Source organism: Glycine soja, chromosome 8 (genome assembly GCF_004193775.1).
Source record: "Glycine soja cultivar W05 chromosome 8, ASM419377v2, whole genome shotgun sequence".
In the NCBI taxonomy this organism is placed as follows: Eukaryota; Viridiplantae; Streptophyta; class Magnoliopsida; order Fabales; family Fabaceae; genus Glycine; species Glycine soja.
Window position 1 is genome coordinate 2,849,879 of NC_041009.1, and position 14,921 is coordinate 2,864,799.

The 14,921-nt window shown below is 36.1% G+C and overlaps 4 protein-coding genes across 7 annotated transcripts; 1 reads left to right on the top strand and 3 right to left on the bottom strand.

The window, feature by feature from the left end:
- Nucleotides 1–274: 274 nt before the first annotated feature.
- On the bottom strand, nucleotides 275–5,691 carry LOC114421150 (casein kinase 1-like protein 3). Of its 4 annotated transcripts, none has more exons than XR_003668496.1 (18): nucleotides 5,458–5,691; nucleotides 5,322–5,362; nucleotides 5,006–5,075; nucleotides 4,777–4,925; nucleotides 4,495–4,590; nucleotides 4,352–4,422; nucleotides 4,040–4,101; nucleotides 3,882–3,945; nucleotides 3,686–3,770; nucleotides 3,456–3,582; nucleotides 3,004–3,086; nucleotides 2,821–2,878; nucleotides 2,587–2,699; nucleotides 2,297–2,488; nucleotides 1,936–2,112; nucleotides 1,322–1,445; nucleotides 649–848; nucleotides 275–568 (listed from the first exon to the last, which is right to left on the bottom strand). XR_003668496.1 is itself a non-coding variant. In XM_028386962.1 (15 exons), the coding sequence occupies exons 1-14, from the start codon at nucleotides 5,531–5,533 to the stop codon at nucleotides 2,309–2,311; spliced, it is 1,293 nt and encodes a 430-aa protein (XP_028242763.1). In that variant the 5' UTR covers nucleotides 5,534–5,689; the 3' UTR covers nucleotides 1,683–2,112; nucleotides 2,297–2,308. The 4 variants fall into 4 exon arrangements, 1 of the variants encoding a protein (XP_028242763.1); XR_003668495.1 differs by having other exon boundaries at nucleotides 275–536; nucleotides 2,587–2,717; nucleotides 5,458–5,689; XR_003668494.1 differs by having other exon boundaries at nucleotides 2,587–2,717; nucleotides 5,458–5,689.
- A 571-nt stretch (nucleotides 5,692–6,262) lies between these two features.
- LOC114421151 (transmembrane protein 234 homolog) lies at nucleotides 6,263–8,148 on the top strand. Its single transcript, XM_028386963.1, has 2 exons — nucleotides 6,263–6,713; nucleotides 6,881–8,148. The coding sequence occupies exons 1-2, from the start codon at nucleotides 6,362–6,364 to the stop codon at nucleotides 6,946–6,948; spliced, it is 420 nt and encodes a 139-aa protein (XP_028242764.1). The 5' UTR covers nucleotides 6,263–6,361; the 3' UTR covers nucleotides 6,949–8,148.
- LOC114424732 (probable xyloglucan endotransglucosylase/hydrolase protein 26) lies at nucleotides 6,830–8,546 on the bottom strand (the record flags this gene model as incomplete). Its single annotated transcript, XM_028391572.1, has 4 exons — nucleotides 6,830–7,470; nucleotides 7,572–7,765; nucleotides 7,887–7,987; nucleotides 8,294–8,546. Coding segments are annotated over 4 exons (957 nt in total), but the record flags the coding sequence as incomplete, so codon positions are not given.
- Nucleotides 8,547–11,531: 2,985 nt separating this feature from the next.
- Nucleotides 11,532–14,186, bottom strand: LOC114424645 (aldehyde oxidase GLOX1-like). Its single transcript, XM_028391507.1, has 4 exons — nucleotides 13,503–14,186; nucleotides 13,240–13,406; nucleotides 12,705–13,154; nucleotides 11,532–12,395 (listed from the first exon to the last, which is right to left on the bottom strand). The coding sequence occupies exons 1-4, from the start codon at nucleotides 14,052–14,054 to the stop codon at nucleotides 11,669–11,671; spliced, it is 1,896 nt and encodes a 631-aa protein (XP_028247308.1). The 5' UTR covers nucleotides 14,055–14,186; the 3' UTR covers nucleotides 11,532–11,668.
- Nucleotides 14,187–14,921: the final 735 nt, after the last annotated feature.

The following is a 14,921-nucleotide window of genomic DNA, read 5'->3' on the forward strand; positions in this document are numbered from 1 at the left end:
TATATGATGCTCCAGTAGTTTGATGCTTATGATATTCAAGTAGGATTTTCCAAAAAAAGAAATGATAATAAAATAAATTAGTGACTTTTCCGACTCTAACAACAATAATATAAAATAAAGCACTTTGTTAGAGTCGGCTTTTAGCTGACAGTGAATACATGTTTTTCTATTGGTGATTAAATATGACGTGAGTGATGACGTAGCATCCATCCACCAACTCAAACGAATTATTTACGAGGGTTACTAAAAAAGCGAGAAACCTGCCAAAGACATATCAAAGGCGTCTAACAAAACTAATCTGCATTAACCCCTGTAATTGAGACACATCTCAACCCTGTAATTGATACAAATGAAATTTAAAAGGTCTCTTCGGCATACACAGCGAAGAATCTTTAACCATACATTTCAACATGCATTTTTTCAGAATTATAAATTACATTGGAATTATTTGAATAACATTTAGCATTCCACTGATTCCAGCAAAGCACTCCCTACTAATCAAATTCTGAAAAGTGCACCTCACAGATGTGGTTTTCCTGTGTTTCAAGCACAAATTCCATTCACTCACCTGGGAAGATTTGATAATTCAGCATTTATACATGCATATATAACAGTATTATTTTGGCTATATATGTTTGAAACACCAACCTCATGGAAAAGCAGGATGCCTTGGAATAATCTTCACAATCCCTGCAATCCTTTCTAATGCTGGGTAATCTAATCAAGTAGAGAGATAAAGCTGGCATATGAAATACCTCCAGAGAGCCTGCAAGTTCCGACTTTCCATTCACCCAATCAATGTACTCTATTTGACACGGTTAGTATGTGGATAGAGAATAGTGGAAAACCTAAAATACAAATTAGTCAGGAACAAAATCAGCAATTAGACTAAAGTAGAACAAATGGGGGGAGGGTAGAGGGGTCATAAAGTTACAGGTGGTCTTGCTTATCAATGGAACCACAAATAATTCAAGATAAAGAAACAGGATAAACTGAAATAACTTAAGAATTAAATAGAGATATAATAATCCTAATTAGTGGTCCACATCAGCCATGTCCATTGATTAAAAAAATAATTCGCAGCCTTACAGAGATGAGGATGGATAGAATCAAATAAAACAGAGATATATGTTCCTCAATAGACCTTTACCAACCAACATCCATATATAAAGCAACTCTTGTTTCAAGCAAACATTCATATTTAAAACAGAGATATATGTTCCTCAATAGTCCTAAAGCAACGGGAATTCAATGAGTAATTCTTCAAATGACGACATCCTCATAATCATCTAAGTTTAAAACATATGGCACCAAGAACTACCTTTGATAACTCATAAGAGACCATTATTTCAGTGATCTTTCAGCCATAATGTTTGCTTCAGTATCAGTTTTTTTTTTGGTCAGCATGCTTCAGTATCAGTATAGCTTACACTTTCGATAATAACCTGGTGAATAACAAGAAAGTGCAACTAACCATCATGAAGCGCAAATCATGTGATCACGAGGAAGTTGAAATACTTAACATGAAAACAATTGATAAATGTAAAACTCTTTCAGATTATATATCTTATTCTAACGTGATGTGGGCATTGAAAGTATAAATGTATCATTTCTTCTATATAAACTTATATAACCAGGTAAAAATAAATGAGAAACAGAGACTAAAATACTGTTATCAAAGATATCTAAATAAAAGAAACTGAAAATACATTTGCGCTTTATAATATTGACAAAATAATTTAGAAGTTTTAAAACAAACTCTGTCGCCACTTATTGTATGGCACAATGATAATTATCATCAGGTAACATATCGGAGTAACAAGGCTACTTCACACATTAATGTTACATGAAAACATGAATACAAAATATTGCTGTGTGCCAAATTTGACATCTATGTACAGAACAGGAGCCAAGCTTGGGAAGTCTGTTTTATACCGCACAATCATTTGTAGTCACCTCAGGAAAGAAGCAACACTAAATGGCCTCAAAATAGGAGCTATGCAATCTGTTAATTTTCTAGCACATTTGCAGTCTCCATGAATAAATGACTTGAATATTCTTGACCAAACACTTTGGGAAAAGATGCACAGAATCTTCTTCAAAGCTTCATAGCTGGAAATACAACAAAATACAAATGGTCAACAATAAGAATTACATAATAAATATTACAGCATTGCAAAACACAAGATAGCAAATAACCATATTTGGCAATTATTTACAACAAAATACAAATGGTCAAGGATAAGAATTACATAATAAATATTACAGCATTGCAAAAAACAAGATAGCAAATTACCATATTTGGCAATCATTTAGCAGAAGACATGCGCTGCAGAGATGACATCCAGCTACTTGAAGGGCCCATTTTACTGCCTTGTGCATGTCCAGGGTTGGAAGCTTCAGCAGACAAGGATTGCTTTAAGGAGTTCCTTTTTGAAGTACTAGCAGGAGAAAATGAAGTAGAGGGTATATTTGCTTCTCCAAAAATCTGCAAAAAAATAATTGAACAATGCTTGCTAAACACTCATCTGTTCAATTATAGATATATTAGTGTGCAAGAAAAGTGAATTTTTTAACATGACTTACATTTTTGTCAAGTGGATTCTCATAACTCAAATTTTTACCCACTGGTGATTTAAACTGAATTTTAACACCAGAACCAGTAGCATCACCAGCTCTAATACGCTCTTTAACATGCCCTGAATATGCATTAAGACCTGCCAATCAAGTAATAAATAATAGAGCATTCAATAAAGTAGAAAGTAAATGCTAATTTATCCATGAACCTAGACGTTTTATGAGTAAAACGATTTGACCAACCTTGATGGCTGTCAACATCGATTGGAGTTGCACGACTGTTACTTGCTCCTGGAACTGGCTGTGGTATGACATAATTTAATATTGTCAGGAGCACAGGAAGATTCAAGTTGCAAAATAATCAGTAACCCTCTTCCTCTGCCTCAAAATATATAAGAACATGGCCCAAAAATCAAATATACTTACAGATAATGGAGGGAGCATTACATTCTTTTGAGATTGCTGGTACTTCAAAATGGTCCAATCAAATACATAATCAAAATCATAACCTGACATACATCAAGAAAGGTAAAATCATAAAGTAACCTTATTCAGTTAGGATTATGACCTAGTGTTATTATAAATAAGGCTAGTGCTTTACATTTTGTATCATACAGTAACACATCATACCAATATCAATCTCAGTGTATTTAGTCCTTTTTTTTCACTTCCTTTTCCTCCCTCTATACCAAAAAGTAACCCTATAACTTCAACAAAATCCTTGTATTTTATTTAAAGAAAAAACTCCCTTCCCCTTGGTCTCCTAATAAGATATCTTATTCTCCAAATTTATAATTGTAACAATATTCCCAAGACCAATGATACTTTTCCAAAAAGCATATTGACACAGTTGTACAAAATATTAAAAGAATACTCACCTTCTCGAGCAAATAGGTCCCGAAATAGGCGCTTCAAGAATCCATAATCAGGTCGCTGATCAAATGTCAAAGAGTGGCAGTAATGGAAGTACGAGGCAAACTCTACAGGATGAGATTTGCATAGTACCTTTGGAAAATAACAAACAAATGAGCATATCATTAGTTGTTTTGGTGGGTTGGTTTTGGGGGGGGGGGAGACTTCACAAGACAGATATAGTCTAAACACATACCTCAATAGGAGTTGATAATTTCTTCTGGCATATTTTATCATACTTTTGTTTCTTTGTAGCAGCCTTTAGACCTTGCCAAGGAAGGCTAAACACATAAATATAGCCATTTAAAGGTGAGAAACTGAGAATGTTTCATTATATAATCTCAATTATAGAAAAAAAATACTTGGAAGAAAAGTAGAGCAGAATATGGTACCTTCCTCTTAGGAAGTACAGAAGTACATATCCTAGTGATTCCAAATCATCCCGTCGACTTTGCTCTGTAAAATAAATAAAAAAATATAGCAAATGAAAAATAAATAAAAATTTATTTAGGCTGAATGGGTTAATAACTTTTTCTAATTTCTAACTTACCAATCCCAAGATGAGTATTACAACTTGCATATCGAGCAGTACCTGTTAAGTTTTTGTTCTCCCTGTGTGTTTCTATTGTTAGTATTATTCCAGGGGATTTCCCGTAGACAATAAGAAAGAAGATACAGAGAAAATAAAGGAATATTCCAAACAAAAATATAATATATTCATGAAAACTGATTAAGAGGTAGGTGGTAATATGAAAATAATTCAAAATCAGATGAGGCGGAAATTACAAGATATAAATGTTGAAATCAAAATAAAAAAATAAAAAAATAAAGAATGAACTACTAAGGAATACTATAGAAGTACCTGTAAGGGATGTGGCGATTAGTAGTGGAATCCCGATATCGTTTTGCAAGCCCAAAATCAATTATGTAAACCTGAAAAGAACAGAACAATTACATATATATGGAACCTAAATAAATGCATAAGGGCAGTAACAAGATAGTTACCTGGTTGGCCTTTCGACCAAGTCCCATGAGAAAGTTATCCGGTTTAATATCCCTGTGTAAAAATCCTTTAGAATGCACATATTCTATTCTAGTGATCTGTTAAAAAAAAAAAAATAGTCAATAGTTAAATACACAGTTAGAGTCAAACATAGAAGAAGATTTAAGAAAGTAACATTGACGACAGGTAGTGCAAGACTAACAGAAAAATGAAGAAAGTTTGACAGGAAGGGTCAGGGAAGGAGGGAGTTCAGTTCAGCTCGACCCATCAACACGGCAACTTACCATTTGATCAGCCAACAATAATACAGTCTTCAATGAAAACTTCCTTCCACAATACACAAAGAGATCCTCAAGACTCGGCCCAAGCAAGTCAATAACAAGCACATTATCCTCCCCATCTATGCCGGACCATTTTATGTTAGGAATGCCACCTGCATGCAAAAGTGTTACAATATTCAATTTCTTAATTAGAGTCACCAACTTCACCTGAAGAACATTGTAAAATGCATACTTCCTCCTTGAAGAATATTGTAGAGCTTTGCCTCGTAAAGCAGTTGGGGATGTTTTGTTTTACTATTCTCCTGCAACACGTGAGAGGGCGAGTAAGTATCGTAACACGGTAAAGTTCAATTTCAGTGGATTAAAACCTAATTTTTAGGTAGCGTCAATCAAAACAACTCATGTCAATTCATGAATAGGTGATCATATACGTAAATTGACGTATTCAACTTCAATCAGAGACAACCAGAGAGCTTTTGCAAAATAATAGCACAGAAGCAGAGAGAAATAGGAAAACCCCTAGCAAATAGCAGTACGCGGAGCCTTACGATCTTGACGGCGACGATCTCGAAGGTATCAATATGCGTCGCTACAGCAAAGAGAGCAATCGATCAGAACAGAGAAGCCTACAATCAACGGTTACTGTGAAATCAGTAGCAGAAGAGAGAAAGAGAGAGGGTTCACCGAGGTAGATTTCGCCGAAGGATCCACTTCCGATCTTGCGCCCGAGCTTGTACTTGCCGCCAACGATGCGTTCCATGTTTGGAAGGTCCGAGAAGAGAGAGTGGGTGCTGCTTGTCGCTTCGGAAGCGAAATCAAAGCCACACAGACACAGCACAGCAGAGGCAGAGAAGGGGGCTGAAGGGTATTATAGACAAATTAAATTGCGGAGGAGGCGGGGCTATTTCTGTCCTTTCCCGGAGTTGTTCACGAAGACTGCTTACTGCTGCCTAGGTGTTTTGTTGTGTTGAATGACGTGGACGTGGTGCTAGTATCACTACAACGTCACAATTTCACTTTGTTTTCATCTTTTCTTAGATAAACAATCAAATTTGTAATGAAAAATAATATAACAAATTTATGCCGATAATTTAATAATAAATTGTTTTAAATTAATTATTAAATATTATAATTTAATGATTAAATAATTTTATAATTTTAACTACATGTTTTTTCATATGATTGAAAGGAAATATTTTTGCTAAAAATTATTAGTAGGTGATTAATCATTCATAAAATTAATAAATATTTTATATTAATATTAATAAAAAAATAATAATTTACATTATCCGTGACATTTTTAAATGAAAACAGTGAAACAATTATGTTTGTGTTTTCGAATATTAATATCATGGTTTTATTTAGCAAAGCAAACATTGTTCAATTAATTAGTTATAAACAACATTTCAATTATGTGTATCTGGATTTGAATTAAGAATTTTTCTCAGAATTTTTAATTAGTGGAAAGTTGAATACTAAGACTCTTTAAGGTTCGGTAATGGCAGTCTAGTTGGGTTGGAGGCCCAGCCCAGCCCATGATCATGCAGTGTAAAAAAGTTGGCAGGGAGGGTTGAGAGAAGGAGCAACGATGGAGAAGATGATCGCAGTGGGTATAGTGTGGGGCGCCACCAACGCTATCATGCGCCGGGGTGCGCTACTCTGGGACGAAGCTCTCAAATCCTCCGCAAAGCCAAATCCGCACTCAACTCTGTGCCAAAAGATGCGCATCTCCCTCGGAAACTGGGTGAAGCTTCTCTCCATTTGGCAATACTCGATCCCTTTCCTCATCAACCTCTCTGCCTCCGCCACTTTCTTCGCCATCCTCTCCGACGCCCCGCTCTCCCTCGCCGTCCCCGTCACCAACGCCACCACCTTCGCCGCCACCGCCGTCTTCGGCATCCTCCTCGGCGAGCGCACCCACCTCCCCCGTGCTTTCTTCGGTACCGCTCTCATCGTCCTCGGTCTCTGCTTCTGTATTCATTCCTAGCTTTTCTACAATCTCTATTAAATCATTTTTTCTCTTAATTTTTCTGTTCCTTTAGTTCTGAGACTCGAATTCTTCCATTTGCAAATTTCTGTATTGGACAATTTATTTATTCTTCCATAGATAAGACAATTCAGCATTATTCAGTACATCGTGAGTCAACAAGAATGGACGAATCACCAAGAACGTGACAAATAGCAAACGAATGTGGCATGAAAAAGAAAACACTTGAGCTGTCACGATTAGCTGCTGTTACATGTTTTGAGTTGCTGACTGCTGCGTGAATGCATGGAAAATCAGATGTCTAGAATTGTGGTTTAAAGCATTCCGGAGGGATTTGTCCGTTGAATCTTTTGGTATCTGTGCAGTAGTCATAGATCATGTAATTATTTCTGACCCAATTTAGCTGTCCGATCTGGGAGTGACTCAGCTGCTTGTATCTCCGGGAAGTCCACCAATTTGCAGGGACATTGGAGGCACATTGATTGGTGCTCCTTGCTCCGCCCGACTTGCAAGCCCTTGCTCTGAAATGGTGGAATCTGGCAGTGAATGGTGCGCTGTGCCAGTCCGTCTTAACAAGGCCGCCTCTGGTTGCCCAGTCGTCTGCGTTCCATAGGGTGGTGTAAACCCTCATTCCTTGCTTGTTTGGGTAAGCAATGCCCTCTTTTTCATGGTTTCGGAAAACCCGAATTGGCACACTATCAACATACCATCTGATGTACCCGTCATAGACTCATAGTTAGTTAATGGATCATACACAATTTGAGGGGGGGGAATGAATAGCTTTTTGTTCTGGTAAAATTTATCAACTTACACAATTGCTGTGGGATTCCAGTGAATGGTGTAATTGTGAAAATCAGCAGTTGGGTCAAACCAGAGGAAAAATTGTTGCTCTCTGCTTCCTTTTCCTTGTGTGTATATGTTAGTGTGGACAGTGTATGGCTGTCCTGTACTGTTGCCTAAGAATTCAAAATCTATCTCGTCATGCTGGCTTCCTGCAGAGGATAACTGTATGGATTTTGAGTGAGAAACATGGACACTTCATTTAGTAACGGGAGTTTGATAGATTTGGTTGTTCAAAAGAACATATTTTAGTGTTTTTGAGATCTCTGAGATCCAGTGAACTTACATAGTAGGCTGTAACTGTTCCAGCAGAATTACCAGGTACCAGCTTGATTAGCATTTCAATGCTTCCAAATAAGAATGATCTCTTTGATTGAGCAGCTGATCCTAAAATCCATAGGCAACACCACATTGTTCTACTTTAGCTAGTAACAGATTAATGCATTTTTTATTATTTATTTACGTCACTTTGCATAATCTTTAGTTTGATTACAAATCTTGTGTAAAATGTTTTAAGATTAGACCATGTTATCATTCTCTTCCACTAATATTCAGTTGCAACATATTGAAAATGCAATAAACTTTGAAACTTTTTTTCAATTATTCCTATCTGTTGGATGCAAAAAATTTCTTGCCAAAAGATACGAGTCAATTGAAATCTAAATTCATGCATGTTAGGCATAAATGTTTCACCTGAGGTTTTATCCAACACAAGATGAAGGTCTTCACCCAGAATTGAAGCATGCCGAACACCCCAAGTGAGGTGCATGCTCTTGGAAATGTTGGCATCCACTTGGATAATGTTGGGTGCGAGTGCAAAGATTAACAAAGCTACCCACATTTTTTCAAATTTGGACTTACTAACTCCTATAAACAACCTTTTGTCTGTGTTTGCCGTTCTATGATGTTGAAAAATTGGACGATTTATCCTTGGTTGGTGCTGTCTTTATATATGACAGCGAGCAATATGACATTCTAAAGATGAACTCTGATTATTATACGTTTAATTGCTCTGAATATATATGGACCTGTTCATAGGATTTGTCATTTTGATATTATTATTTTTAGAACAGGGAGCCTACAGAATTTATGTCAGGTTTCATAAATAAGTTGGCTCCTGATGGCGTACAAGTGTTTGAAATCTGGTGCAATTTTGTTTTTGTATTTTAAATATTTCCCAGCTATCACAGGCATGCCAATAATTTTAATTGTTTCAAAACAAAATCTTACACTAAGATGATGTCATAAATCAAGATTCAAAATAATTAGAAATACCAATGGTATATTGATGCCTACACGGTAGGATTCATGGGAAGTTGGTGAGGTGCTGCTGCCTGCTAGCTGGAACGCGGGGTAAATATAATATCGTGCTCAAGAATATTAGAAATGCTGCAGAATGGGAGTAGCAGTCCTTAAGGAGTTCAGCATGTTTTCTTCCAAAAACGCGAAAGAGCCCAAGGGGTAAGGATGCACTAGTGACAATCGACCAAAACAAAATATTGTTATCCGCTACCTTAAGGTGATTAAGAAATTAATATACAGCTACCACAAGAAGAATTTTCTCAGTTTAAAAAATCCAATTAAGAGGCCAAAATGTCTCCTTGTAGATTAATCGGCCATCCAGCATTGACAGATTTTAAATCATAAGATGAGACATGTTCCGCACCAGAATCAGTGGACTGGGCTAGGCTCTCCCGAAGATGAGACATGTTCCGCACCAGAATCAGTGGACTGGGCTAGTCTCCCGGGAGAGCCGAAGCTAGGGATTGGCAAAGAGGAGAGGGTAAGAATCAGGAGAACAAAGTAATAGCTTAAATTAGTTTTTAAATTTGGTTCTTTAAATTTTTAAATTGTTTTAATTTAGTCTTTTAGTCTAAACGGTAAGAAATGTCATTTTGGGACGGTTTAAAATTGTCACCAAGTAATTTTAAATCATCACAAAATTTACATCTTAAAAAAATAATTGATTTTAAAAATTAAAGGATTAAATTGAAAAATAAAAGTATATTAAAGGATCAAATTGAATTGATTTTAAAAATTAGAGGACTAAATTGAATCCAAAAAAAATTAAAGAACCAAATTTAACTTAAATAATAAATTAGAAGATCATAAAACTAATTTTACTCAAGTAATATAACCAACAATATGGGAGATAGTAATGAGGTTCAGGTTATGCTTCTTAAGACTTACAAGTGAAATTAAGGTGTTTGAATGAAAGGAGTTTAAGAAGGAAATTTAATTTAAGAGTGCATTTAAAATTCTTTATAGTAAAATTTATAAACTTTACTCAACTAATTTTTATTATAAATCTGATTGATCGTTCTTAGTGAGATCTTTCTTTTCAATCATATTTTTTTTCATTTACCAGTTTTTAACTTTGAAATTTTGTTTGGCGGAGTTCAATTTCACTCAGATATATGACTTATTGGTAGTAAAATTCGTTGTTGGGTGCTCTATAAGAAAATTTAAAATATAAAGAATTATTGAGGAGTGAAATTAACTAAAAACAAAGAATTTGAATTCCAAATAAGAGAGAATTTGAAAATTATTCTCTTGCTCTTGTTGCTCGCTGGTTCTCGTCTCTCACTTAGTCGTGCTCTCTCTTATTTATGCATTTCTTCTGTAATTTAGGTTTGTTGATTTAGATTTGGTCATGATTTGTGCTTTTGATTTTATTTCTCGGGTAACCATCGGTAAGATCGATTTTGATAATGTTTTTTTGTTTTTTATTTTGATTTTGTTTCTTAGGTAAGCTCCCTTTTGATTCATTGATTTTTTGTTTCTGATGTGTTTTGGTATGGTTTTTGTTTTTGTTTGTTGTTGGTTCTTATTAATATTTTTGCTTTGCATGACTTAGCATTATGTAGAGAACTAGCAGAGTACCTGGGTTTTGTTAATTTTCACGCAATGTTCTAAAATGACTTTGAGTTGTACTAAATTTAACAATGTAATACACACTCACAATTTCGTATATACAAATCCTTATTCTGAAGTTTAGTCATAATTAAAGCTAGTTTTTCATCTTTTATTAAGAATGTGTTATGCTGAAAAATTTTATTATTCTATAAAAAATTATTAACAGAGTGTCTTTTGAGCACAAGGTGTGACAAAAAATATCCATCCCAAAAGTACACATATATATATATATATATATATATATATATATATATCTGAAAAACAAACTAGATGGCAGCCCCCTTATAGTGTTTAACAGCCTCCAACAACCCAAAACAACCAGAAATTCAAAAATGCTAAATATGAACCCCACTATCAGCCACCTATGAATACAAAAATGGCGTACATGCCTTGCAATTACCACACATAAAGGGCTCCCACGCCACATGTCCAATGAGCCCCCAATTTGTTAGCCTTGGTGGTGCAATTTATGTTACCGCAGAATTAAGATTATCTTAACTCCACATAACCAAAGTTGCTCAAGGTAGTAATTTGTACCCTGATGCCAACCACGAAACCACGTGACATGCTATTGTGTGCTCTCATGAGAGTTGCAATATTTCAGTGTGGCTACTGAAGAGGTGGTTCATTTGCTGCTAATAATAAGTCATACTTTAAATATCAAAAGCTTGCCTTCTCATCTCAAATAGTATATATATTCTCATGTTAACATTCAATAAGCCTTGACAAATATCCATTCAAAAGGAGAAGCCTTCACAACACGGCCCAATAAGCAAATGCTCCTTCACAGACAATCTGATGTATCAATGTAAAAGCCAAACGGATGTCGTTCCCATGATAATTCAGCATTCGTGCAACAAATTAATAAAATGTGTTTGATATTACGTCATTGATGCACTTTCTCACATTTAAATGGAGTATTACTAACGCGTCTACTAATAGATGGATGCGATTTCTCATGTTATTAATGGGTTTCCAAACACGTACAGATAAAATATTTGAAGGCCACGCAATATAACCTAGTTCAAAACACATACTAATAAGCAGCATTACCCGTGCAATAATAATGTATAGTAATTAGAAACTAAAGTCTTTTCTAATAAATTAGAATTTCGATTGAGCATACAAATTAAATGAAGAATTAGAAAATCTCTATTGAATGTGCACCCACATTCCCTTGGCTGCAGGCAAGCCACGGTAAACGACGAAGAGCAAGTAGTATCCAGGAGGAGCTATGGCATTGGATGGAGGCGCCTCCACTCTAACCCTGTAAGACCCTTCTTGGCCTTGTACGTTTAACTCGTCAATCTTGAGAAACAAAAGCCTCTGTCCCATAGAGAAGCCATGAGTAGTGAAGGGTGGAGAATACATGGACACCTTAATGTTATTCTTGGTTAACTCAGCTCCATCTTCCACCGAGAAACTTGCCTCAAACAAACCACCATACGCCAACTCTTTCTCCGAAGCATCCTCGTCAATTTGTGGCCTATACTTGTCAAAGTTGGCGTCCAAATAAGGAGGAGAGAAAGCTTCAACTCTTGTCTCAGTTGGGAACTTATCCACATCCCTATAGGTATTGTGGGTGTTGCTTCCAGAAACCCAAATCTTTCCACTGGGAAGCACCGTGGAAGTGGAGTGGTACATTCTCGCAATTTGGCTTGGCTTAAGCACCGTAAACCTCAACCCTTTAGGGTCCTCGGGTTTGTACAACACGGGCGTGTAGTTAGGCAAGTCAGCATCCCACCATGCAGCCGTACCCATGGTTGCACCATTGATGAGCAAGAGGTCCCCATTGGGGAGGACCAAAAGGTCTCCCATTGTTCTCCCTGAAGGCATCAACTCGCTCTCCCACTCAGGAAATGGCTCCGAAATGGTTAACCTGTCATATAATGTAATTAAAATTATCTCATCAACATTCTTTACATCATCATCTAATCACATATAAAGATGATTTCACCTTATAATTAAAATGAAAATTAAACTCAAAAGTATATTCATAAGTTAGATTGTTTTTAGTTTTTTATCCCACAAGTTTCATTCTTCAAAAGGAAATCATGTTTGAGACGACACAGTTTAATACTAAACGTGGGAGACCAGTCTCTTCGGCTATAGATCCAACCTCCATTGGTAGATTGTTTTTAGTTTAAGGAGAAAGATAAATGCAATTTATTTAATGTGTAATATATACCTGTTGCAGTCTCGAAGAGCTGGGAGGAAGATTTTGGTAGTCTCGGCAATATGGAAGGCATCGGGAAGGTTGCCGCCACAAACCATGACCTCAGCCTTGGTGGCGGTGGCGGGGTCGTTAAGGTTGATGGGGAGAAGGGCAGACATGCCAGAGGCAGGGTAGTTGCGGGAGCCACCGGGTAAGACGGGAAAGGTGCGAACAATTTTGTGGGTGGTGGGGTTCAGAAGAAGGGAACGATTGTTAGAGAAGATGAAGAGGTTTCCATCTGTGGAAAGGTGCACAAAAGGGTAGAGATTGTTCTCATCTATGTCTGAAGTTTCGTATAAGAATGGGAAAAAGTAGGGTTTCTCGCCCCTTTGGCCTTCTACTGGGATGAACTCATAGCTGAATGATCTACGCCCTCCTACCAAAATGAATTCTCCGTTTGGAAGGATTTGTTGAGTTGCATACCTATTGATCATAATTCATAAGTTTACATAAATTTCAAATTAATAAATGATTTATGAAAATGGTATATATGTAACTAGGTAGGTACCATCTGTCTGCTCCGAATATGTTGTCGTATTCCCTCCATTCACAATTTTGGCAATTAGGACCCATATATCTAACGCTTCTTGCTCCGGTGTCAAAACCACCAGCACTCACAAAGGTACCATCAGGTGCAACCCCTCCGCTGGAGCACCACGGATCTCCAGCTGTTATCTACACCCAAGTTATAATATAATTAATGCTTCATTATTTTGTCATCATTATTTCTTCCCTTTAAAAGTGCATGGAATGAAAAAGAAAAAGACAAACCTGGAGTGGCCTAACTTGGTTAGTCTCAATGTCATATTCCACGGCATGAGCAAAACAATCGAGTTTGTCTTCTTGACCCCCCATATCTCTGTATGGAACACATGGCACTCCATCGGGTAATTTGATTCTTGAGGTGCGGTAAACTTTGGCATCGTAGACAATGATCTTGTTTGTGGGTAACAAGTTGATGTGCATGGCTGACACACCTGCATTTTCAGAAATTATCTCCCAGTGTCCAATGGACGTTACTTCGAAAAGTTTATTTTCAATCCCTTCTTTTGCATCTTGCTGAGTATTTTCAACCCCTTGTCCTTCTTCTCCATCTTGCTTCAAGGGAAAGGGTGGGAGCTGGGGAATATTGGATGGGGGCTCGAAAATGGGCGGGAGCTGGGGAACGGGTGGAAGCTCATCAGAACCAAAGGGTGGGATCAGGGGAAGAAATGGTTTAGGACCATGGCGGATTTTGTGTTTGTGCTTCTTTTTGTGTTTAGCTTCAACCACAGCAAGGAACAAGAGAGTGAAAACAAAAAAAACCTTGAGCGAGTGTGACATTTATTAAAAGGTTAATTTAACTAGGAGGTCTAGTGAAGGAATTAATAACAATCACAGACCAGACACACCTTCACACACGGCTTGCTAAAGCCTGTGTGTGTGGATTTCTGGGTTTTCTGATTCCTTGTGATCGATATGTTTCCTTAAATCAATACCTTTCAAGTGCATGGACTTTTATATGGTCATAGGTTGGTGGGTCAAGGCATTTCCCAAAATAGCAAATGATTTACAGGAGCGCGCTAAAAATAGGTGTTTTCTTTTAAGCTGTACTATAACAAAAATATCCAAGTTAATTGTGGTTAATTTGTAACTTTAAGCATCTTTTGTGTCCTAAAATAGGGGATGCTATATATATTTCTAGAATTTCTATTAATATGTAATAATTTAAATTTGATGATTACAATTTCCACTGTGTTAGACATATAATATGTTAAAGAACAACTTATTTATACGCTAAAGTTTTATAACAATGTTTATAGGAGAAAGAGAAAAAGAAAAAATACGTGATAAAATAGATTATGTGATTGGGATTTGGGAGATAGAGATAACAATTTTATAACAATTATAATAAATTACTTAATGGTTAAAAGCATAACGACAACAATGTAATAAATAATAGATAAAGATTTCTTAATTAAAGCTTAATATAAATAGTTTTTGGTAACAAAATGATATAATTAGCATGTAAAGAAGAATCTTTATACATACATCAGAAAAGAGATAAGAAACAAGTAATGCATGTTATAAGTGATATACTATAGGTTTAATTATTGGTTCTTATAATTTTAAGATTTCTATATTTTTAGTTAAGTGATTTTTTTAGTTACTATAATTTATATTTCAATTCTTTTTTAATCTTTATGATTT